The sequence below is a fragment of the Xyrauchen texanus genome, chromosome 39 (assembly GCF_025860055.1).
Source record: "Xyrauchen texanus isolate HMW12.3.18 chromosome 39, RBS_HiC_50CHRs, whole genome shotgun sequence".
Taxonomy (NCBI): domain Eukaryota; kingdom Metazoa; phylum Chordata; class Actinopteri; order Cypriniformes; family Catostomidae; genus Xyrauchen; species Xyrauchen texanus.
In genome coordinates, this window is record NC_068314.1 from 34154970 (window position 1) to 34175618 (window position 20649).

The 20649-nt window shown below is 38.9% G+C and overlaps 1 protein-coding gene across 1 annotated transcript in view; it reads right to left on the bottom strand.

The window, feature by feature from the left end:
- LOC127632512 (chromodomain-helicase-DNA-binding protein 5-like) overlaps positions 1 to 20649 on the bottom strand; it is a 67574-nt gene that overhangs the window by 9910 nt on the left and 37015 nt on the right. The window contains exons 14-30 of the mRNA XM_052111127.1: positions 18308 to 18499; positions 18036 to 18236; positions 17722 to 17859; positions 17480 to 17601; positions 14768 to 14941; positions 14503 to 14644; positions 11983 to 12114; positions 8950 to 9067; positions 8738 to 8862; positions 7867 to 8113; positions 7422 to 7594; positions 5152 to 5326; positions 4938 to 5024; positions 4581 to 4669; positions 4370 to 4503; positions 3965 to 4109; positions 1573 to 1732 (exon numbers count right to left, since the gene is read on the bottom strand). Coding sequence (XP_051967087.1) covers positions 1573 to 1732; positions 3965 to 4109; positions 4370 to 4503; positions 4581 to 4669; positions 4938 to 5024; positions 5152 to 5326; positions 7422 to 7594; positions 7867 to 8113; positions 8738 to 8862; positions 8950 to 9067; positions 11983 to 12114; positions 14503 to 14644; positions 14768 to 14941; positions 17480 to 17601; positions 17722 to 17859; positions 18036 to 18236; positions 18308 to 18499 — 2554 coding nt within the window. The remainder of the gene's footprint in view (positions 1 to 1572; positions 1733 to 3964; positions 4110 to 4369; positions 4504 to 4580; positions 4670 to 4937; positions 5025 to 5151; positions 5327 to 7421; positions 7595 to 7866; positions 8114 to 8737; positions 8863 to 8949; positions 9068 to 11982; positions 12115 to 14502; positions 14645 to 14767; positions 14942 to 17479; positions 17602 to 17721; positions 17860 to 18035; positions 18237 to 18307; positions 18500 to 20649) is intronic.

The window sequence follows — 20649 nt, forward strand, 5'->3', positions numbered from 1 at the left end:
GGGGTGAAAATAACTGATGGATGAAAAGGGAAAAGGCTCAAATGGACAAACTTGTTACCTAATACGTCCATTATTTCTGTGATTATTTGAATGTTGTTAACATAAAAATATAGACATTGTAACGTTGAAAAGACTGTTTTGAGAAGCTGTTTCGTTATTATATCCATTTCAGCCCTGGTCTCCCGGTAAACAGGAGCGCGAATGCAGATTACACACACTGATCACACGACTCAGGGACGTGATTCAGACATGTGTTTTAAGCATGGGAAAAACACTCATTGAAAAATAAACAATACCATGTAAGTGGCCAATTCTAAACAGCATTTTGTGCTCTTAAAGGGCACTGCGTGAAGGGGATGCCACTCGAAAAGACTATTTTTCAATGTTATTGCAGAAATAGGTCTGATTACTACCACACAAACAACATAACTTATGGTACTACCGTTTAAAAAATACTGTGACACCACCGGTATTTTAAAGCTTTATTATTGCAATAATACCATAGCACCGGTATACCATGCAACCATACAGTGTGGCAAGGCGCTTTATCCAGCTGACAGAGGCCACTGCCATCAGGCAATACCACTGCCATGAAGGGGTGTACCTGGTCTGCAACAATGTTTAGGTAAGTGGCACGTGCCAAATTGACTTCCACATGAACGGTCGGACCCAGGGTTTCCCAGCAGAACATTGCCCAGAGCATCACACTCCCTCCAACGGCTTGTCGTCTTCCCACAGTGCATCCTGGCGCAATCACTCCCCGGGTAAACGGTGCACGCGTACATGGCCGTCCACGTGATGTAAAAGAAAACGGGACTCGTTGGACGAGGCAATCTTCTTTCACTGCTCCAAGGTCCAGTTCCGATACTCACCTGCCCATTGTAGGTGCTTTCGACGGTGGACAGGGGCATCCTAGGCACTCTGACTGGTCTGCGGCTACGCAGGGTGCGATGCACTGTGTGTTGTGACACTTTCCTCCCATCACCATCAATAACATTTTCTGAGACTTGTGCCACAGTAGACCTTCTGTCGGTTCGGAACAGATGGGATAGCCTTTGTTGCCCTCACACATCGATGAGCCCAACACCCTGTCGCTGGTTTGTGGTTTGCCCCTCCTCGGACCACTGTCGGTAGGTACTTACCACTGCTGACCAGGAGCACCCCACGAGCCTTGCCATTTCAGAGATGCTCTGACCCTAACATAACAGGCCATAACAGTTTGTCCCTTGTCAAAGTTGCTCAGGTCTGTACTCCTGCCCATTTCTCTTGCATTCAACATGTTGACTACGATTGTTCACTTGCCATCTAATCTACCCAGACCTTGACATGTGGCCTTGTTACGAGATGATCAATGTTATTCGTAAGTTCTAAACCACAAATAAATTACTTGCATTACATTTAGTAAAAGAGCCACATTGGCTTCAACTTTAAATGTATTTATTTTAAGCTAGTTTCACCAGTAGAGACACTCAAAACACTGATTATTCGCAAATTGTTTTTGCACTATTCTGATCTTTCGCATTAATTAAATTCAGACGGTGACTATTGTCCAGTAGATACACATTTACATACCTGACGGCACAGGAGTGCTGGGTTGAGTCGGAACAGGACTGGCTGGGACTGGAGTGTTTGGGTCCGATGAGACACTTTCAGTTAATTTTTTAAGCTCTAAGCCTGCGGGAATCAAATCTGGCATGCTGAACTTTCCATTCACATGCTCAAACTCCTGAACCTACACACACACACACACACACACAATAAAAAACAAGGGGATATTTCAATAGACTTCACAGAGAAGATGGGGTATTTAATGATGTGCCGCAAAAAACAACAACAACATACTTAGGTAAACTAGGTCACCTAACTAATCTAGTCAACCGTTCTGACCTATCCCTTAATTGACATTATTCCATCCCTCACTGACTTGTTTTTGTTGCATCAATTAAAATATAACAATAATAATAGTAAGTTTAATTTACATACATTAGCACCTTTTCAAAATGTAAAGTTGCTTTACAGAGCTAGAAACTAATTGTGAACGCATGACAAATAAAAAATGTAGGGCTGCCCCCGACCAAAGATTTTACTAGTCGTTAATTTAAGCCATTAGTCGACTAGTCGTCGCACGTTTATGATATTAAGTTTTACATATAAGCAATTATGCCTATATGAGCCTTTAATGCATGAAGCAAGCCGCAGCGATACCGGCAAAATCTGTAATGATTCTGAATGTGTTGGGAAAACCAGAAGAGACTGTCTGAACATTTCGTTAATTTATAGAAAGAAATGCACATTCTGGTTGAGCAAACAGACGATGATCTCGAGGATCGACGATGGTCAGAGTGATCGCCAATACCTGATGCCTTTGACCATGTCAAGACGATATTTGGCTCGTTTTCTCATTAATCTATTAAATTATTATTATTATTATTAGATTATTATTATTATCAAATTAATATTAAAAACAATGTGCCTGTAGACACAAAGACACAAAGAAAAAACACTATTTTATATTATTAGGAACAGATGACAGAAAAGCCGTCTATGCGCATATATGACGCACTGATACGGAGGCGTGCAGTCTTGTGGAACACGCGCATCCCACGCAAGGATCTCACTCTTTGGTTCCTTATTTTTGGGGGGTTTTATGAGTGCTGCAAATGACCTCAGACATCTCAGTTCAGGAGGTGCTTTGAGTTTAGTTCATTTTATTTCCACAGAGCAGTTTATTGTGAACGCAACTCTGCAGCCTGTAAAACTATATAAAATAATACAAACTATATAAAATAATACAAAAACACGCTCACCTCGAACAATGATTTATATTTCAGTGATTATTATCATTATAATTATTATTTTTACATTAATAATTTTTTTTATGTCTTAATTTGTGTAATACATTTTCCACTACGTGTTTAGACGGATTCTTGTCTGACGGTAAATGGAAAGGTGGTTACTTATACTGTATCCATCCATCCATCCATCGTCAACCGCTTATCCTGTGTACAGGGTCACGGGGGCTGGAGCCTATCCCAGCTAACATTGGGCTAAAGGCGGGGACACCCTGGACAGGTCGCCAGTCCATCGCAGACTTATACTGTATATATATATATATATATATTTATTTATTTGCTTTTTTGTTTTGTTTGGAGTGCAATTTGAATTTAGAAATGTATTTGATTTAAGTTATTCGTTTTTTAAATAAATTATTTAATTTTCAATGCAAAATCACTAAAGCAATAATATTCACTAATCCCACATCCCCGAGGTTTCCAATGTAATTGGATATATATATATATATATATATATATATATTCACACACATGATATATTTTCCTGGATAACGAAATACCCGACTGGTAGAGAATGCACAGATGAAGCTTCTTTACCAGAGAGATGTTCACAACTGTTATAAAGCCATCTTTCAAAAAGTTGAACAACACTTTTTAACTTTTAGTTAAAATAAATAAAAAATAAAGTTCAAAGTTTGAAATCATTTATTGTGTAGGATAAACCCTAACACTGCTTAACGAAAGTTATCCCATAGTACCGCCTAGCATCCAACCAGCGGAAATACCGTTGTTCGTCATTTTCCTGCAGTTTTGTTTTATTTTTTTTTGACCAACCGACCAATCAAAACTTGGTCGACCAAGACTCTTCTCATCGACTAACGGTTATCAAAACTGAACACGTAGAAGCAAAATTTCTAAAAAATGACATTTACTGACATTCGGTGTATCAGAAATAGAATGGGGCATCTGCTTATTGTCCGTCTGATGCAATGGACGCATCCATCATTGAATATATTGGGAGCCATTTATTTTCAGTGATGTGATTAAGGTTCACGCTAAATAATGTTCACGTAATTTAAACAAATGCAAAAACCTAAGTCCTACAATTTCTTATACAGCGTCAAATTAGCTACTCATGTCGATCGTGTTACAATAAAATTTGCATGGATTACCTTCTTGCGAACCAGAGACATAACACCGATCCGGGTGAGAACGTGTTGGCGGGATAGCCCTTCCCTCGGGACGCCATCAGCAAATGTCTCGGCTCCATCTGCCCCCGGCTCACACAGGTGCCTCATGAACAGAGACACATAAGCCCTAAAGAACACACACGAAAAACTGAATGTTTCATATGTTCACGGAAAAACATGAACATACCGTTGCTTGGGGAAAAAAAAATCTAGCTGGTCTCCAAGCCCAAACCACCCAACTGATCATTCTGACCAGGCTGGAAGACCAGGTAAGACCAGCCAACCAGCTTAGACTGGTTTTCAACATATTAAGGCACTGATGAGTTATTTAAGATGCATGAGACATATTCAAACTAAAACTTGTCCACAGTCAGACAAACGCAGTACCTGAACTCCTTCTCGCTTTTTCCTCTCAGGTCGCGGACCAGCCAATGAGAGTTGAAGGCATCTTGTGGCGGCATTCCCCAGCGCATAATCGCATTCAGGAAGGCCTTTCGCTGGCGGGCGTTAAATCCCAGCACCTGAAATCCCAAAGGTACGTAAATATCATGCATGACGCCACAGCTTGACCTGAAGACAGAAGGTACAGGAGCTTCACCTCTATGTTTCCGCTGACTCTAGCCAGTAGTGGCGGCAGCGGTTTGTCCCGATCGCTCTTCAGCTGTCTGCGAGAATGTCTGCGCCCCCCTGGAAGAAAAGGATCTCATATAGTAAAGACACTTTGGCGAATTCACAACACAATTGTGTCACTTTAACACATGGTTTTTTAGCGACACACCCAGAGTTATATTCTTTCATGCATGGCAGTTCTTTCGTCATTGGTGTGTGAATGTATGTGTGAATGGGTGAATGAGACGCAGTGTTAAGTGCTTTGAATACCGCTACTTTTGCTTAAAAATGGCCATTTCCTCACTGTCATGCCTATGTCTTCTACAGCTAAGAAAAGGGTCCCTACCTTCTGGACGCTCCTCAAAATCTTCATCCTCATCCTCGGAGCCAACAGAGTACTCGGACTGATTGTCTGAAAGATCATCCTGCCATTCTGAACACAGGATCAAAAGAGGGAAAACATGTACTCTCATATATGCTTACTGCAGTACTGCAATGTAAGCATCTCGCTCTCTCGTGTGTGTGTGTGTGTGTGTGTGTGTGTGTGTGTGCGTGTGTACCTTGGTCCTCCTGGGAGGCGTCATTGTAGTTGACCTGTTTGCGGATTCGTTTCCCTTTGCCCAGGTTCCGAGCCAGATCCTCCTGCTGCTGCTCGTAATGGTGTCTCAAGAGCTTCTCCCAGTAGTCTGGATCAACATTTTCTTCCTGTTTAATAATCTCCCTCTGGACCTCCTCCTGCAGGTACACACACACACACACACACACACACACACACACGTAGTGTTTCCATGTTTTATGGGGACTTTCCATAGACATAATGGTTTTTATACTGTACAAACTTTATATTCTATCCCCTAAACCTAACCCTACCCCTAAACCTAAACCTCACAGAAAACATTCTGCATTTTTACATTTTCAAAAAACATAATTTAGTATGATTTATAAGCTGTTTTCCTCATGGGGACCGACAAAATGTCCCCACAAGGTCAAAAATGTCGGGTTTTACTATCCTTATGGGGACATTTGGTCCCCACAAAGTGATAAATACACGCTCACACACACACACACACACACACACACACACACGCGTTTACTTAGCAATCTAAATGAGGTCACATCATAGACTTCTATTGTTTTTAGTTAGTATAAGCTAGATGTAGTTCCTCTAGACTAAATTTGGCCCTAATCCTTAACTTTTGGTATTTGTATTTGTAAATTACAACATTTAGTCCCTTTATGAAGCCGTTGTCCTCATGGGGACCATGAGATCTCCATAATGTACGAAGGCCAAAATATACATTTCTTACAAAAACTTACTGTAGCGGTACAGGGGTACAGTGATGATGTCAGATGGCAATGCCATTGTGCTTCAATACTGTTTATACCATGGTACTGAATGTTTATTTGAACCAATTAATTTACATGAACTGTCTGAACAAACTGATTCACTAAAATTATTTAGACTCCCCAACGTTACATATAGGTGAATTGGTGAATCGTTTATTTGAACCAATTCATTTACATAAACTGGACAAACATACCGATTCACTAAAATGATTTGGACTTCGCAACGCTACATATAAGTGAATCGGTGAATCGTTTATTTGAACCAATTCATTTACATAAACTGGACAAACATACCGATTCACTAAAATGATTTGGACTTCGCAACGCTACATATAAATGAATTGGTGAATCGTTTATTTGAACCAATTCATTTACATAAACTGGACAAACATACCGATTCACTAAAATGATTTGGACTTCGCAACGCTACATATAAGTGAATCGGTGAATCATTTATTTGAACCTTTTCTTTTATTTGAACTGCCCAAACAAAGCAATTCACTAAAATGATTTGGACTTCCCAACATTACATATGAATTAATTTGTGAATCATTTATTTGAACCAATTCATTGACATGAACTGGACAAACATACCGATTCACTAAAATGATTTGGACTTCCCAAAGCTACATATGACTGAATTAGTGAATAATTTTTTTGAATCAATTCATTGACATGAACTGTTCGAATGAACCGATTCACTAAAATTATTTGGACTTCGCAACGCTACATATAAGTGAATCAGTGAATCATTTATTTGAGCCTTTTCTTTTATTTGAACTGTCCGAACAAAGCAATTCACTAAAATGATTTGGACTTCCCAACATTACATATGAATGAATTGGTGAATCATTTATTTGAACCAATTCATTTACATAAACTGGACAAACATACCGATTCACTAAAATGATTTGGACTTCGCAATGCAACATATAAGAAAATTGGTGAATCATTTATTTGAACCAATTCTTTTAAATTAACTGTCTGAACGAATTGAAACAAAAAAACATATTTGGACTTCCCAAAGCTACATATTAGAGAATTGGTGAATTGATTTTTTTAACCAATTCATTGACATGAACTGTTCAAATGAACCGATTCACTAAAATTATTTGAACTTCCATCGCTACATATGACTGAATTAGTGAATCATTTATTTGAACCAATTAATTTACATGAACTGTTAGAACGAAACGATTCACTTTCAAGGTAAAACCATGGTACCATATCTTAAAAACAAAAACTTCTCAAATAAGTAAAAAATTGTGAACAACAAACAACAATAAACAATAATAAAAATCTACAATTGACTTGCACAACTAGTCCCTCTTGAAACGAGTAAATAAATAAAGCACTTTTCAATCAATTTGAATGACAATTATCAATTCAAATGTCCAAAACATGGTTGTCAGTTATAAATGATAAACACATATTAAATAGCGAAAGGCATGATTCAATTGAAAATGCAGTTTTTGTGTCTCACCTCTCCATCCTCCTCTCTCACCACATACTGAGCAACCTTGAAGGAGCTCAAATACTCGTTCATGTTCTGGATCTCTGTGTCTTCAGTGGCATCCTGACTGCGGTCCAGAAGTTTGGAGATGGCGTTATCATCATAATGGATCACACTACCCTCATCTCCGTCCTTACATTCACCTAGATGAGAGACACACAATGTTTACATTCATTTATTGGACAGACGTTTTCATCCAAAGCAACTATCAGAACATTCAAGTGATTTACAGTATTTTAGCAGTATGTATATTTCCTGAGAATCAAACCCATGACCTTGCATTTCTAGGAGGACTGCTTATTTGTACATTGATACATGTAATGGACAGAGGACATTTGCAAAATCTACTTTCAGAGGGACACTTGTGGGTAGGGTTCAAATTACACAAACGATCAGACAATCCACTTTTGCTCACCCATGGTTCTGGCAGCTTCCACATCATCTTTGAAAAGTTCCTCCGTCCCAAACTTGAGGATGTCGTCTAGTTCCTGTTTCGACATGGAACCTGTCTTAGAGCCCAAGCCGGGACGCACTACCAGGTGGGTCAACATCATCTTTCGCTTGGCCACCTGAGTGATACGCTCCTCTACTGATGCACGCGTCACAAAACGATAGATCATCACCTTTTTATTTTGGCCGATACGATGCGCCCTGCTGAATGCCTGCAAAAAGATGAACAGAAAGACAAGAAATAGACCTAAGCAAGAATTTGAACTGGTACAGGTATAATGGAGGGGGAAGGTACTTCTATCGGGAAGAAACGCAGGCTCGAGTGAGGTTTAAGATGCCATTTATTTGATTAATGTAAAACAGAAAGGTAATGTCTCTCTTTGGCGTAAGCCCCGTCTGGCGGTCCGAGGGAGTTGTACTCGGAACCGTCATATCCTGCCGGAGATAGGAGGCAGGAGCGAGGAGCCTACCACCATGTGGGATGGGGCTCAACAGGTGGTGGTGGGGTGGTGGAGGTTGCCTTGTTAGCACACTGAAACAGCAATGTGATAGATTGTGAGCAGACTTATAAAGCAACGGCTTACATGTGATTGGCTGGGAATTACCCAGCTAATGGTGCGATGATGTACAGCTGCTAGTCTTCCCGCTAGAACTAGGCTGCGCTTACATTTAGGGTAAGCTGTAGTTTGGAAACAAATTTAAAAAATATGCTTTATAAAATGTACAGAAAGGTTTGTGTAAGGGTTAGGTGTAGGCTTCGGAAATGTCATTAGCTCAGTATGATACCAATAGAAGTCAATGGAATGAAATTCGGTGCTTGTGTGTATTTGCATTACCTGAATATCATTGTGTGGATTCCAATCAGAGTCATATATGATTACTGTGTCTGCGGTTGCTAGATTGATCCCCAATCCTCCAGCACGTGTAGACAGCAGAAAACAGAACTGCTGAGCCCCAGGAGCTAAACACATGTTGACAGCCAGTCAGTTTGAGCGCCTCAGTATTCACTATATAACACACACTGCAGTTTCACTACCAGCATTCTCACCATTAAAGCGATCGATAGCCTCCTGTCGCAGCCCACCAGTGATGCCCCCATCAATACGCTCGTATTTATACCCCTCGTACTCCAGGAAGTCCTCTAGCAGGTCCAGCATCTTTGTCATCTGAGCGAGGGGTCAAAAGTGCAATAATAATAATAGTATCCAACAAAGGGACATATGGCAGTTTTAAAAGATGAAAAATGATAAACCTGTCAACATTTACTCACCCTCATGTCTTTTAAAACCTGTATGACTTTTGTGGAGTTATTTATAGAAGAAACTGCACTTTTCCGTACAATTAAGGTGCCTATGCGACTGTTAGGCAAGATTTTCAATGAATAAAGACTTGTAAAAGGATCAATTCAAGTTAAGCTCAATCGACATTTGTGGCATAATGCTGACTGACTCATACGCACAATAAAATTAAAAAAACATTTCAAATTGTTTCTCCTTTTCTTTAAAAAATGCAAAAATCGAGGTTACAGTGAGGCACTTACAATGGAAGTGAATGGGGCACATTTCTGGGAGGTTTAAAAGCAGAAATGTGAAGCTTATAATTTTCTTCTGTTAAAAGTTTTGTATTATGTGAGCCGTAATTCTTTTTAAAACAATGTTTTATGGTTTTGGGGTTTATGGCTTTACATTGTCATAGCAACATAGTTGTAAAACACAGAAAAGCTTAGTAAGTGATTTTATCACATATGTTGTTTATTTTTGAAACAGTGAGCAGATTATATATTAATATTTAACATTTACGATTGGCCCAGGTTCCATTGTAAGTGCCTCACTAATGCAGATTTGTGCTTGTTTTTTTTTTTTAAAGTTAAAGGAGAGAAAAGTTAACATTAAAGGGATAGTTCACCCAAAAATGAACATTCTCTCATCATTTACTCACCCTAATACCATCCCAGATGCATATGACTTTTTTCTTCTGCTGAACTGAAATTAATGAATATTTCAGCTCTGTAGGTCCTCACAATGCAAGTGAATAGGTGCCAACATTTTGAAACTTCAAAGATCACATAAGTCAGCATAAAATAAATCAATACTCTAGTGGTTAACTTAATGTCTTCAGAAGCGATATGATAGGTGTGGGCGAGAGATAGATCAATATTTAATTATTTTTTACTATTAATTCACCTCCTTGCTCAGTCAATCTCCACTTTAACTTTCACTTTCTTCTTTTTGTGTTTTTTGGTGATTCACATGCTTCATGCATATCGCCCCCTGCTGGGAGAGGGAAGAATGTCTAGCAAAACAATGACTTAAATCAGGGGTAGGGAACCTTTTTCCTATTAAAAGCCATTCGAATATTTACAAAATTATTCACAGGCCAAAATAATTATTGGGGGTTGAAATTTACTTGTGCATTCCGTTATGAGAAAAAAGGTCTTTCTATTGTACAATATATTACGTTGTTCATGGGGTTGGTAATGCATGAAGGTGAGTAAATGATGAGAGAATTAAAACATTTCGGTGAACTATTACTTAAAAGGGGACTTATTATGCAAAATGCACTTTTACGTGGTGTTTGTACGTAAATGTAAGTCGGCAGTGTGTGTACACAACCACCCTACAATGTTAAAAGTGCACCCACTGCTCTTTCTTATATTTCTATTAATCAAAAACAGTGTGTCAAAATGAACGGTTTTTGTTTCTGCTCTAAAGTGACGTCATGTTAGAGCAGGCCACGCCCACGACTGGTGACGTACTCCACCCTATTATCATAGATCCTCCCCTGAGTGATCTACACACAGTCCGCCATTTTTTTCCATGCTGGAGCAGATACAGTGAGAAGAAAAATGTCTCATAAGTGTTCTGTTGTTGTGAACATAAGTGTCTTCGTGTACTCCCGACATCAGAGCCACTGAAGACACAGCGGACAAGTTTTGTTTTGAAGGAAATGTGCCCCAAAACACACAAAAATCTTGTATGTTTGTGCAAATCATTTTACACCGGACTGCATTGTGAATGAGTGTCAATATAAAACAGGATGTTTGTGAATGTTCTTGTCAGCTGATTCCACGGCTAATCCAGCTAAAGTTAGCATTGTCTCTGATTGTATTCACAGACACCAGAGCTATGTCGGGGGCGGGGAGCAGCAGCTCATTTGCATTTAAAGAGACATACACAAAATCAGCGTGTTTTTGATTCCACCCAAAAAGAGACATTTACAACATGGTATAATAAATGATCCGTGTGGTATTTTGAGCTGAAACTTCACAGACATATTATGGGGACACCTGAGACTAATATTACAACTTGTAAAAAGGGGCATAATAGGTCTCCTTTAATATTTGTGGTAATCAACATTATGCCTCAAATGCTGTCGACTGTGGTCAGCTTGAACTGAACCTGGTATATTCCTTTAAATAGCTTCAGAAGATTTAGAATATAATGCATTCGTAATATTGAGTACATATTGGAGTGCTTTTTTGTACTTTTTGGTGCTTTACAACCCCTGGTAGCCATTCATTTCTGCTGTATGGAAGAGAGCAGCAAAGACATTCTTCAAAACTTTGAAAAAAGAAAAATAAATGGGTTTAGAAAACACGAGGGTGAGTAAATGATGGCAGTCTGCCAGCTACTAAATTCCACCCATACAAATGCAGAAACAGAGCCCTCCTCTTTATTCGAGCTTAAAGGACTGAACAAACAGATGATGTGCTCAAATATTAATATGTACAGTGTGTTTTTTAAGCCCTTGTGGAAAGACAAGGGTGGTAAAATGAAAAGTCAACCACCCCCCTTTTACTTGTGCCATTCATCAAAGCAATGCACTGATTCTGCAGGCAATTTAAAAGTCTGTGGACTAAACAATACAACGGAGATAAATCCAAGCCCCACCTTTTCATTTGTCAACTCCATTTAAAAGATGAATGAGCTCCGCTCTTATTTTCTATTCACAGTTTACCATCTAATTAATCTTCCACTGAAATACAGGCAAGACCGCTGCATATTTATGCTTTTTTTTTTTTTTTCAAAAAGAACATTTTGTAATCTGATCTAGTGCTAGTAGGAGAAGGAATAGAAACTACCTGAGAGAAGATGAGAACCCTGTGGCCTTCGTCTTTAAGCTTCTTGAGCATCTTCTGAAGCAGGGTGAGTTTGCCTGAGGATTTTACTAGCAGGTTACCATCATACGAACCGTTGGGCAAGACTGGAGCTTCCTGAACACGGAAAGAATGGGTTTTAAAATAAGAATTGGACGATATAGCTTAATTTAAGGCTTAATTAATGATGTTAGGATCCAAGGTGTCAAGTTAATTTCTGAACTGTTTTTTTAATATGCTTACATAAATATCAAAATAATATGTATAAATATGATATATGTAATATAATAAAAAATAATTGTAAAAAAACGTAATTAAATAAATTATTTAAACATTTACATATTTCAAAACAAAATTCCATCAAATGTAATTGAGTAATTTTTAACAAATAAGATACAAAATAAATAAATATTTATGTTTTATTAATTTCATTTGGTTAAAAAACACAATTCAATTTGATGGAATTTAGTTATACATTAAAAAGTGTACATTTAATGTGCATAATGTTAACTAGATTCTGGATTTAACTGAACTGTTCAAACAATTCACAAAAACATTTTGGACTTTTGAACACTATATATAAGCGATTTGGTGAATCGTTTACATGCGCCAAGCACCAAGCGAACAGACACTATAATGATTTGGACTTGCACAATGCTACATATATGTTATTTGGTAAAACATTTATCTGAACCAATTAATTTAGGTGAAAGTTCAGAAAGAACAGTATATATATATATATATATATATATATATATATATATATATATATATATATATATACACACTGGCGGCCAAATGTTTGGAATAAAGTTCAGATTTTGCTCTTTTGGAAACAAACTGGTACTTGTTTTCATCAAAGTGGCATTCAACTGATCACAATGTATAATCAGGACATTAATAACGTGAAAAATTACTATTACAATTTGATAAAAATGTTCAGAACTTCTTAAACTACTTCAAAGTGTTCTCATCTAAAATCCTCCATGTGCAGCAATGACAGCTTTACAGATCCTTGGCATTCTAGCTGTCAGTTTGTCCAGATACTCAGGTGACCTTTCACCCCACACTTCCTGTAGCACTTGCCATAGATGTGTCTGTCTTGTCGGGCACTTCTCACACACCTTACAGTGTAGCTGATCCCACAAAAGCTCAATAGGGTTAAGATCCATAACACTCTTTTCCAATTATCTGTTGTCCAATGTCTGTGTTTCTTTGCCCACTCAAAACGTTTCTTTTTGTGTTTCTGTTTCAAAAGTGTCTTTTTCTTTGCAATTAAGAAAATTAATCCCATAAGGCCTCCTGAGTCTTCTCTTTACTGTTGTACATGAAACTGGTGTTGAGCGGGTAGAATTCAATGAAGCTGTCAGCGGAGGACATGTGAGGCGTCTATTTCTCAAACTAGAGTCTCTGATGTACTTATCCTCTTGTTTAGTTGCACATCTGGTCTTCCACATCTCTTTCTGTCCTTGTTAGAGACAGTTGTCCTTTGTCTTTGAAGACTGTAGTTACACCTTTGTATGAAATCTTTTCAGTTGTTTTGGCAGTTTCAGGCATTGTATCGCCTTCATTCCTCAAAACAATGATTGACGGATGAGATTCAATAGAAAGCTCTTTCTTTTTTGTAATTTTTTACCTAATATTGACCTTAAGACATGCCAGTCTTTTGATCAAAAATTACTTTTTTTAAATAGTGATGGTGCTGTTTTTTTTACATCAGTAATGTCCTGACTAAACTTTGTGATCTGTTGAATGAACCAATTTATTTCCATAAGAGCAAAATCTGTACATTATTCCAAACTTTTGGTCACTAGTTTGAATATATATATATATATTAGAATTTTTAGAAGTAATATAGAATAGTTCAACAATTTTTTAACTAGTTTAAAACTAGATTTTTACATACAGAAAATGTGAGTAGTGCTTTCCCATGCAACACTTTGTTCTAGGTGGTTGCCAGGGCATTGCTATGCAGTTTTCTAAGGTTTTCTGAGTTGTTGCTAATGAATTGCTGTACGGTTGCTAGGGTGCTCTGGGTGATTGCTTATTGGCAAGTCAAAAGAGCCCATCCCCTCCTTCAATATAAGCCTGGATTTTTTTCTCCCATTTCATAACCCACCATGCAAAAGGCATATGATCGATTGCAGGACCAGTTACACAACAAAGTTTAATACTTGGGGTTTGGGATTTTGAAAAAGCTATAATGTTAAGTATGAGTAATAATTAAAGTGATACTAACTGTCTTCAACCAATTTTTATAAGAGTAAATAACATTAATATCAGAAATGTTTTGTCCTTGAATGCAAGAACATCAGAAATAAATACAGTAAGGCAGATATTGTGCATCAATTTCATTGCAGTCACTAAGAAACAATAAACTCTTGAAAAAAAAACTTTTTATAGCTCCTATACAACAGATAGTCTTGCCATTACGTTTGCTTAAAATATAGCACAGTCTCCATATAGCGGTGGTATTAATTATAAATTGCCCCCTCTCCTCCTCACCACTGCAGCTACTGGAAACAGGTAAGGATGGTTGCAGCATTTCTTTAAGTCCATCATGATGTTGAGAAGCGACACCTGGTTCCCTCCTCCCTTGGAATTCAACGCCTCAAAGTTCCGCGTTAAAATGAACTTGTAGTATTTCCTGTCAGTGAGAAAGCACTGATTATCTTACATATGCAATCGTGAAATATGATACTAATTAATGATAAAATAAGTTTGACTGAATAATTTAGTATGAGGATCAAAAGAACTCGGGTAGACTGACTTCTGCATGGGACTGAGTTCGACTCGCACTATAAGTTCGGTTTTTGCCGGCATGTTCTTGAAGACATCGGCCTTCAGCCTCCTGAGCATGTGCGGCCCCAGAAGGTCATGCAGTTTCTTAATCTGGTCTTCTTTTGAGATGTCCGCAAACTCTTCCAGAAAACCCTCCAGGTTACTGTGCAAAAACAACATATTCGTTTGGATTTTGGAAGTTGATGAATAACGTCCATTATCTCTTTTGTTTTGTTTTTTTGGTATTCTTCATCATCAAGATTTTATGCTGCAATATACATATTTGTAAAATGTAAAAGAGTGTATTATGGGACATGTAAATGTAAGCTGAAGTGTGTATTTTCTGCACCATAAGCGTCAACAAACGGATTTAAAAGAATAATCACTGTTTTCTTTCAAATTTTCCAACTTCCATTGTTTGTAAAAACAGATAGCCCCACCCTAAATTCACGCTATTGGTCAAGCCAATGTTGCTGCGTCAGGCTGGATGTGCCGCTTAAACAAACAGAGCAATGTTTTGATAACTCCACAGAGACACACATTGACATTTTTGAGTGTAATCAATCAACAAATGGCTAACTTAGAACTGCATTTTAAGCTGGGAAACTTTAGATAGGGAAGATTGGGGAATTTTTATTTATTTGTCACATTTTGCCTTCATTTGTTAAAAATACATGAAAAAAGTATAGAAAATATTCTATGTTGTTTTTAAAATTATATGGGAGGTCATGAAATTGTCAATGCAATATAAATATACAGTATATTCATGCTGTGTGCATTTTCCATTACCATTTTTGATATATAACTCTCTCTCTTTCCTAGTGTTTGTCCCGCATAGGTGCAGGGTCCGCTTCACGATAGTCCGCATATATATATACACTCACCTAAAGGATTATTAGGAACACCATACTAATACTGTGTTTGACCCCCTTTCGCCTTCAGAACTGCCTTAATTCTACGTGGCATTGATTCAACAAGGTGCTGAAAGCATTCTTTAGAAAGGTTGGCCCATATTGATAGGATAGCATCTTGCAGTTGATGGAGATTTGTGGGATGCACATCCAGGGCATGAAGCTCCCACTCCACCACATCCCAAAGATGCTCTATTGGGTTGAGATCTGGTGACTGTGAGGGCCATTTTAGTACAGTGAACTCATTGTCATGTTCAAGAAACCAATTTGAAATGATTCGAGCTTTGTGACATGGTGCATTATCCTGCTGGAAGTAGCCATCAGAGGATGGGTACATGGTGGCCATAAAGGGATGGACATGGTCAGAAACAATGCTCAGGTAGGCCGTGGCATTTAAACGATGCCCAATTGGCACTAAGGGGCCTAAAGTGTGCCAAGAAAACATCCCCCACACCATTACACCACCACCACCAGCCTGCACAGTGGTAACAAGGCATGATGGATCCATGTTCTCATTCTGTTTACGCCAAATTCTGACTCTACCATCTGAATGTAACATTTCCAGGCAACATTTTTCCAGTCTTCAACTGTCCAATTTTGGTGAGCTCTTGCAAATTGTAGCCACTTTTTCCTATTTGTAGTGGAGATGAGTGGTACCCGGTGGGGTCTTCTGCTGTTGTAGCCCATCCGCTTCAAGGTTGTGCGTGTTGTGGCTTCACAAATGCTTTGCTGCATACCTCGGTTGTAACGAGTGGTTATTTCAGGCAAAGTTGCTCTTCTATCAGCTTGAATCAGTCGGCCCATTCTCCTCTGACCTCTTCGCCCACAGGACTGCCACATACTGGATGTTTTTCCCTTTTCACACCATTCTTTGTAAACCCTAGAAATGGCTGTGCATGAAAATCCAAGTAACTGAGCAGATTGTGAAATACTCAGACCGGCCCGTCTGGCACCAACAACCATGCCACGCTCAAAATTGCTTAAATCACCTTTCTTTCCCATTCTGACATTCAGTTTGGAGTTCAGGAGATTGTCTTGACCAGGACCACACCCCTAAATGCATTGAAGCAACTGCCATGTGATTGGTTGATTCGATAATTGCATTAATGAGAAATTGAACAGGTGTTCCTAATAATCCTTTAGGTGAGTGTATATTTGATTTGGCACAAGTTTCATGTCGGATTTCCTACCTGATGCAACCCCCCGTGGCTTGGGGACTCTCACTCAAATGGGGAAATTTAGAGTCTCCAATTCACTTAACCTGCATGTTTTTGGACTTGTGGGGGAAACCGGAGCACCCGGAAGAAAACCCACACAAACATGGGGAGAACATGCAAACTCCACACAGAAAGGCCCTAGTTGAGCCAGGACTCGAACCCAGGACCTTCTTGCTGTGAGACGACAGTGCTAACCACTGTGCCACATTTTTTTTGATAAGAACTAGTAGCACCTAAATGAAACTGAACTTTTGGTTGGAATCTTAAGAATGCTCTCTTAAACCTATTTAGTGAATGACTTAGATAAACTGAGATTGGTCGATTTAAATTATGCATTGCATATAGCGAAGCCATACGCGGGGTCACACTGAGATCAAATAAATGTAAATGAATTAAAGCATGGCACACCGAATAACACAATTGAAACTAACTAGCAAAATATAAAACATGGATCTCGCCTTTGTCTATTCCTATGACTATGTCCCTTTATAAGTCATGTCACTCTATAGGGAGTCTTTATTCTATGAGCCGATCTGTGAATCACCACATAAATCATGCAGACTGCAGTCTTACTTGAAGCGTTCTGGGGTGAGAAAGTTGAGCAGGTGAAATAGCTCTTCTAGATTGTTCTGCAAAGGGGTTCCGGTTAGGAGCAGCTTATAGTAGATTTTGTAGCCATTCAGAATTCTGAAAAACTTTAACAAGGTAAAGACAATATTGATGTCCCAAGTATAAATTAAAGTCTATTACACAATTATTATAGATTTCACCAAAAATAATGAGATGCCAATTTTTGCCTTCCTTTAATTCTGTACCTTTGATTGATTATTTTTTAGTCGGTGGGCCTCGTCCACAACCAGACAGGCCCAGGAAATAGAGCCAAGGATGGCCTGATCAATGGTGATCAGTTCATATGATGTCAGCAGGACATGAAACTTGATCGGACTGTCCTTCTGAGGGAAAAATAAACGTCATATACGTCAAAGGTCAAAATAAAAGACATATTCACACTGAATCCAAATTTCTTGCCATAAAATCATGCTCAAAAAGATTTAGAGGTTAAAAAAGTAGGTTAAAATCGCAACATTTACACACATCCGCTTTAAACCAGTCCACAACATTCTCTCACCTTTATGCGGAAAACTTTGCGACCTGTTTTGACGCCGCTGTCCTCGAAGGTTAATTCATTCTCGCGTATGACGGCCCTGCTGTCTTTGTCTCCCGTGTAAGTGACCACATAGAATTCCGGAGCCCACATTTCAAACTCTCGCTCCCAGTTGATGATGGTGGAGAGCGGTGCACTGACCAGAAACGGCCCTTTGGAGTGACCCTGTAATAAGAACAACTAACTGTTACACACGTTCTCTTTCAAGTACATTTGATAGACAGTTCAAGTGGTACCTCTTTGTAGAGTGAGTACAGGAACACTATAGTCTGCACAGTCTTGCCAAGCCCCATTTCATCAGCCAGGATTGTGTCGGTTCCTTGAGTCCAAGAGAAGCGCAACCAGTTCAAGCCTTCCAGCTGGTAAGGGTGCAAAGTTCCCCCTGTGTCATCGATGTACCAGGGCTGCTGTTCAAACTTGATGGTGGGCTGCGACCAAGGACATAAAAATCAATATTCGGTATGACCACCTGTGCCTTTAAAACAGGATCAATTCTCCTAGGTACACCTGGACACCGTTTTTCTTGCTTGTTGGCAGATAGGATGTTTCAAACTTCTTGGATAATTTTCTACAGTTCTTTTATTTATTTCGGCTGTCTCAATTGCTTCTGTCTCTTCATGTAATCTCAGACTGACCCGATGTTCAGTGGCGGGCTCTGTGAGTGCCATGCCAACTCTTGCAGGGCTCCCTGTTCTTCTATTCTATTCTATTTGCAAAAGAAATGTTTGGGAGAATAAAATGTTTATTTCCTATTGACACACTAAATATGAAGATATATATAACCATCTTAAGACAAATGTTTTTTTGGGAAATATCTTCTGTGCCAAAGAATTTTGCACAGTACTATATACAGTGGCATGCAAAAGTTTGGGCGCCCCTGATCAAAATTTCTGTTGCTGTGAACAGCTAAGCGACCAAAAGATGGCCTGATTTCCAAAAGGTGTGAAGTTAAAGAAGACTTTAATATTTTAAGCAATTTAACTTTTTATATCCATCTTTTACAGTATCAAAAAAACTAAAAAATGAAAAGTTTGGGCACCCTGCATGGTCAGTATTTATTAACACCCCCTTTGGCACGTATCCCAGCTTGTAAAAGCTTTTTGTAGCCAGCTAAATGTCTTTCAATTCTTGTTTGGGGGATTTTCGCCCATTCTTCCTTGCAAAATGCTTCTAGTTCTGTGATTCTTGGGCCGTCTTGCATGCACTACTCTTTCGAGGTCTATCCACAGATTTTAGATGATGTTTAGGTCGGGAGACTGTGAGGGCCATGGCAAAACCTTCAGCTTGCACCTCTTGAGGTCGTCCATTGTGGATTTTGAGTTGTGTTTAGGATCATTATCCTGTTGTAGAAGCAATCCTCTTTTCATCTTCAGCTTTTTAACAGATGGTGTGATGTTTGCTTCCAGAAATTGCTGGTATTTAATTTAATCCATTCTTTCCTCTACCCAAGAAATGTTCCCCTGTGCCACTGGCATCAACACAAGCCCAAAGCATGATCGATCCACCCCCGTGCTTAACAGTTGGAGAGGTGTTTGTTTCATCAGTTTGCAGGACTTGTTTACAAAATGCATCAGGCTTGTTCAGACGTTCATTTGCAAACTTCTGACGCTTAAATTTGTGGTGAGGATGCAGGAAGGTTTTCTTCTCATGACTCTTGGTCATATTTGTGCAGATGTCGCTGCACAGTAGAACAGTGCACCACTACTCCAGAGTCTGCTTTATCTTCCTTCAGGTATTTTGCAGTCAAACAGGGGTTTTGATTTGCCATTCTAGCAATCCTACGAGGAGTTTTCTCTGAAAGTTTTCTTGGTCTTCCAGACCTCAACTTGACCTCCACCATTCCTGTTAACTGCCATTTCTTAATTACATTACGAACTGAGGAAACGGCTACCTGAAAACGCTTTGCTATCTTCTTATAGCCTTCTGCTTTGTGGGCATCAATTATTTTCATTTTCAGAGTGCTAGGCAGCTGCTTAGAGGAGCCTGTGGCTGCTGATTGTTGGGACAAGATTTGAGGAGTCAGAGTATGTACAGGTATAAAGCTTTGAAAATTGCATCATCTGGCCTTTTCAAATGAAGATTTTGAACTAGCCATAGCCCTAACAAGCTAATTAAGGTCTGAGATCTTGGTAAAAGTTATCTGAGAGCTCAATTCTCTTGGGGTGCCCAAACTTTTGCATGGGCTCCATTCATTGTTTCTCTCTCTAAAATTGTGCAAAACAAAAATAATACACTTATGAAAGTTTCATCTTTAACTTAATGCCTTTTGGAGATCAGTTTATCTTCTACTCATTTAACCATTCACAGCAACAGAAATTTTGGCCAGGGGTGCCCAAACTTTTGCATGCCACTGTATATATATATATATATATATATATATATATACACCAATCAGCCACAACATTAAAGCCACCTGCCTAATATTGTGTATGTCCCCCTCGTGCCACCAAAAAAGCACCAACCCGCATCTCAGAATAGCATTCAGACATGATATTCTTCTCACCACAATTGTACAGTGTTACAGAAATACTCAAACCAGCCCATCTGGCACCAACAATCATCATATTTTTCCCCCATT